This window comes from Corylus avellana, chromosome ca1 (genome assembly GCF_901000735.1).
Source record: "Corylus avellana chromosome ca1, CavTom2PMs-1.0".
Taxonomy (NCBI): Eukaryota; Viridiplantae; Streptophyta; class Magnoliopsida; order Fagales; family Betulaceae; genus Corylus; species Corylus avellana.
In genome coordinates, this window is record NC_081541.1 from 4,707,875 (window position 1) to 4,713,614 (window position 5,740).

The 5,740-nt window shown below is 37.5% G+C and overlaps 1 protein-coding gene across 1 annotated transcript; it reads right to left on the bottom strand.

Moving 5' to 3' along the window:
* Positions 1 to 2,481: 2,481 nt before the first annotated feature.
* LOC132167981 (uncharacterized) lies at positions 2,482 to 5,524 on the bottom strand. Its single transcript, XM_059579075.1, has 2 exons — positions 4,109 to 5,524; positions 2,482 to 3,696 (listed from the first exon to the last, which is right to left on the bottom strand). The coding sequence occupies exons 1-2, from the start codon at positions 5,522 to 5,524 to the stop codon at positions 2,830 to 2,832; spliced, it is 2,283 nt and encodes a 760-aa protein (XP_059435058.1). The 3' UTR covers positions 2,482 to 2,829.
* Positions 5,525 to 5,740: the final 216 nt, after the last annotated feature.

Consider the following 5,740-nt stretch of genomic DNA (forward strand, 5'->3'; position numbering starts at 1 on the left):
TACATTATTTAAAGGGGAAAATACAGTTTACCTCCTGAAGTTTTAGGAGTTTTTTAATTTTAACCCCAAAGTTCAAAAATTGGCAATCTACCCCCCTGAAGTTTCAAAAATTGACAAATTAAACCTTCCGTTTAATTTTTCCGTCTAAATGTACGGAAATCTATGAAATTACATCATTACCCTCAAGCTTTTAAAAAAAAAAATTCCCGTCCAATTTAACGGAAATTAGTAACAGAATGTTTAAATTGCCAATTTTTTAAACTTCAGGGGGGTAGATTGCCAATTTTTGAACTTTGGGCTTCAAAATTGAAAAACTCCTGAAACTTTAGGAGGGGTAAACTGTATTTTCTCCTTATTTAAATTAGGATTTTATTTAATTATAATTTTCCCTTTATTATTCTAGAAATTTCCATAATAGGCTTACGTTTACTTTTGCTCCAAGTTTGCTTATTGTTATAAATAAGCAGACCTAATATGTAACAGGCAAATTTTATGTATTTTGATTAATCTATGAAACACTCTATGAGTGATTTTCTATCCCTTTTACCTCAATTTCTTGATAGAATCTTAGTTTAAGAAAAGTTATGATTCTATTATTGTTTGCTATTGCGAATCCACAACACCCACCCTGCATCACTCGTCAACTATCTTTCCAACAAAAGCCAGTTTATCAACAAGGGACTTGACTTCTTGTAAATACTCAAAACAAGTCTTAGTTCCTTGATGAAGGGTTTGTAATTGGTGCCGTAGTTGACTGATGCGTGTCCTAGAAGGGCATGCAAAACGGGTAGCCAATGCAGTCCACACCTCATGGGAGGTATTCAAGCCATAGACTGTTAGAACTACTTTCTCATAAAGACAAGTGATAAGCCAGCTGAGCACATACTGATCTTTTCTTTCCCATATAGCAAATTCAGGATTAATAACATCATCCTCTTCAACAATTTTGGGAAGGAATTTCGTTGGGCAAGGTTTTGAGCCATCAACGATGCTCATAAAACCATGTGTATGAAGGATGGGACGAATTTGAAGACACTAGGCCAGGTAATTATGTTCACCCAATTTGCTAGGTGCAAAGCTAGTAAGATTGGGTATGGAAATAGAGTTTGCGGAAGAAGCCATTAGGTTGAAGGTGTGCACCTACAATGGCTCTGATACCGAGTAAAATAAAATAAAGAGAAGGGATTTTGGGGAGAATAATATTATCAGCCTTCTCATTGAGCTTAAATAATGAAAGAGTTACAATTACAATCAAACACCAATCTTAACAAGATAAGAATGATAAGATAACTATCTAAGAAAATTAATTACAGTCGAAGAATTAATACACTAGAGCATTCTGTTTGTATTTAATGATAGAAGAGAAGTTAAGAAGAAGTAGATGTCTCATGATGATGGATCGTTCCTGGTACTGCGCTCGATTGATCTGAAGTATGCACTCGAGCGCTCTCATTATCTTGCATGGTAGTAGACTCCTTAACATTATAGACCTCTAATACTCTTGACTGATTACAGTACTTAATCCTGGCATCTCCCCCACAAAAATTCATCATAAAGCATTCTAGCTTCCAAACATATTACAAAAAAGTACTATTATCTTTGTCTCAAACTTAATTCACAAATCGAGTATAAATGGAGTTGGATGAGTAAAAAAAAAAAGGAGTCTAGTCTCATAAATTCATCTTTTATAACTTTCATAGACCTTTCGAGTTGAAGATTTCTTGTTGTTCTTGGACAAGGAATTTCTAGTGCACGTTTATTGGGTTTCTAGGGGATCTTGCAATCGGTATGAGCAAGTCATCAATAATAGAGACTGCAATTTTGGAAATCTCTGCTTACCACATGCACACAAACTAAGACATCGCTTATAGATTAAACAATATATGAAGCATACAAGGGACTTCAAATGAGAATGAAGCCCCTTTTAGATTGCCCGTGAGGCAAACAAATCCAGGAATAATCTGCCTAAAAGTTATTCATTAATCATCTACTTCCATTTACCCCTTGTTTTCTCGTTTCGAAAGTTAGGAGTAGGAAATCTCCAAGGTGCAAATATCTAGAAAGATAAACACAATCTTTATTTGTATCTTTTTGCATAATGTCTCTCTGATTAAATCAAACAAATAATATGTGGAACACCACAACCTTAAATGAATGCTATGCAGAAAAACACCCATTTCAATTGCACTGTAAAACAAAATTTGAAGCTAGCATTGGTGGTCAAGCAACCATATTCAACTCAGAATGAAATAAGGCAAAGAGGAACCTTCGAGTATAAGACACATGTACATGTACACTAGCACATACACAAACAGTAACACAAGTTTGATAAGATTCAGACATTCTGCCTCCATTCATCATCTATTTAACCAAAGAATAGCATACTCGTTGAACGAACTAAAGTCAACTGTAAAAATTCATTCTTGGAATTAAAGTAAAAAGAAATCAGACCTGGGCAGCTTCATTTGTTGCATGTTGTCCTGGTCTATAACGCAAGTTTGTCCTGCCTCAGCTGGCGCACGCTAGCAACCACACCACAAAAATTATGGCAATAACGTTCCTTTCTACAAAAATTCCATGGGATAATATGACTGATAGTTGACTGCCTTGCTCATGGAAAATCGTAGGTAAAATAGGGTAATGAATGGAAAAGGGCTTTCTTCTTCAAAAAGCTCTACTTACACATTCATGTTAACTGTGAACATATTATATTAGCACAATAAGTACCCACAAACTTCCTGAATCCTGATACATAAACAAGACAAGCTAATACAAAAAGAAATAAACATACATGCCTGCCAATGGACGTTTAACGCTCTGTGTTGACGCCTATAGTAGTCCAACACCTGCTTTCCCTTGCCTCATTACCGAAGCCTCTCTCAAGCATTCCTCGATTAAGCTGGATTTTACGGATGATATGCGCTCACGTTTTCCTTTCAGTGCCTCGATATCTTTATAAAGCTTCTTGATATCTCTATCGAGTTTATCTAGAGCATTGGTTTCTTGCTTTTCAACATAAAGACCAAAATGAGCATGTGCAACTCTCTTCAAATGATCAAAGGCAAATTGAATTCTAAATCCTGCGAATTGTGAGGTTTTCAAGCTTGTCCACCATTTGAGAAGATCATCTTTGGTGATATCCACAACTCTGGTATTTATCATGCTATATATGCTCTCACATAACATGTGGAAGAGGTGAAGTTTCACTCTTGGACTTAACTTGGACTCGGCACTAACATCCCCATGTTTGGAAAGCAACCCCTTTAGGATAGGTGCCAGCTTTCGAGTAACCATGTAATCCCCAATATTGACAACCTCTTCTTCAGGAGGTTGCCTATACCTAAACATGAAATTCGAAATCTTAAAAACTTCCACTCCATCTCGAAATTCTGTAGGAATCTCTGTTCCAATATCAAGAAATTTCATGAACTCTGTGTAAGCCTTGTCAGAAACCCAAAAAACTTCATCATGGTCATTACATAATATCTCTTCTGTAGTAATTGTTTCCCTCCCTCTAGCCCTTAGAGCACTACTCAATTCCTCATTCTCCTCTTCACTCAAAGATTTCAAAATATCATACAAGGTTAAAGCCGGCTTGATCAGTTGTTCTTCTTTCTCACGAATCAACTTTCCAAACTGTCCAGAAAGATTCCTCAGCTCCACATCTCCATGCTCTCCCTTTAGTAATGACACCACCTGAGAACCAACCAAATATATGAGTCACAAACATGAACCAGCTGTAAAAATGTTTGTTAGAGGAAATCATACTGGTGCAAAATTATTAAACCAACCTAAGGCACCAACCAAACCCAGATGATTTTATTTAAATGGCACTAACCTGTATTTAAATAAAATGAAAAACCAACATATAAATGAATCATTCATACAATTTTTTTTTTTTTTTCATATAACTAGTCCAACCTTTCCTTGTGATAAGTACTCCATCCATTACCTTTTGTCTTAATTATCAAAAAGACTAAAGCAATATGGATTAAGCATCAACTCATAGCGATTGCATTTCTAAAACAAAAAGATCCTATAATAGCTAGCTAGGTAGGTTATTGTTATAACTTTCAAATCTTCAAAAATTAGATTTATATGAGCTTACCTCAGAGATGACGCAAGAAATTTCAGCAACAAAAGGACATTCCTTGCAATAATAAATGGGTAATAATGTGTCTCTAATTTCTTCCTCACAAGCATCACAATAGAATTCGTCCGACTTGCAATCCTCTTCATCTTCAACGGGAGAACTTGTAAAGACAATGGGATCTATGTGGCATTTATGGTTAATACTATACGGTAATGGACCACACATTAGATGAAGATTGAAGTCACAATACAGACAACTAAAAGCATATGATTCACAAGATAAATTGCAAACTCTGCACTTTTCACCTATATAGGGTATATTCTCTATCTTGTCCCTGAATTGTAGAAGGTGATCGTGGCCTTCGAATTTTATGGCAGGCATTATCACACTGCATTCTATGTGCAAGAAAAATCTGCAATTGTTACACTGACAAACGTAGGCAGAGTTGTTGAAGCGGATATCCTTGCGACAGGCATTGCATCGCCCACCATACTGCAGTAGTTCTAGGGTGAGAGGGTGGTGTGGATGAAAGGGATGGCAGATGATCTCTTGTGGCAACTCAAGGCATGATTTGTGAAAGTAAACGTACTTACAGTAACGTCTGCCACAAGCATAGGTAGGATCCGTACAGCCTTTCCCACAAACATAGCAATGGACCTTGTGATCAGCCTTGATCTTAGAGAGTGACAGTGGATGCCCATGGAGGAAATGGAGAATCTCTTCTTGATCACTTTTAGATTGGGTAGTGGGCAATAGAGTACAATCAATATCCATCACAAAATGGCACCGACTACAGCCATAGTAAAAGGCTCCCCTGGGAAATAATTGGCGACAAGCTCTGCAAGGAGAAGATTTATCTGGGCCAGTAGTGTACAAAATGAGAGGGCAGGGATGATAGAAGTGTTGGGTCTCTTGCGGCAACTTCCGCTCAAAACACGACCGATGGAGAAAGAAACGACATGGGAAGCAACCATAGGTCGGGTCGGAGCAGTATGTTCCACATACGCGGCAGTTAATGCGGTAGGCAGGGATCTTCTCCAAGAGCAGCAATGGATGCTGGTGGTGGCTAAAATGTGTACCATTTGGCTCCTCCCTTTCTTCTATCGCTGGCCTTATAAAAGCACAAGTAAGATCAAGATTGACGTCGCACTTGTCGAAGCGGAAGGTGAAGCCCGAGCAATCCTGGGCACAAGCATTACACTTAAACTTGCCGTATTGTGGGTGTAGGGAAAGAGCGTGTGGGTGAAGGGGGTTGTGCAACTCCTGCGGTAGCTTTGCACATGATTCGTGCAGGCCGAACCCACATGATTCCCTGCAACTGAAGGTCGGACCAACGCAATATATATTGCATGCTTTGCATAAAACCTCATCTTCTCTCTTCTTTTCACTCAGCGATAACAGATGCTCGTGACTGAAATGCTCAATCTCCATCCCTGCAAATCACTAATAAGAGTTTTTTTTTATCTCACGAAAAAGAATATATATAATATGCGTTGGCGTAGAGATCTCTGGTGACTTAAAAGAAGTGCATCTTCAACACTTTTCATACAATATAATGACAGGCTGAAGAATGAGAGAATTAAAAATAAATTTATATTATAAAGCAAAAGAAAAAAGAAAGAGCAAAAGCTGTGGATAATATAATAA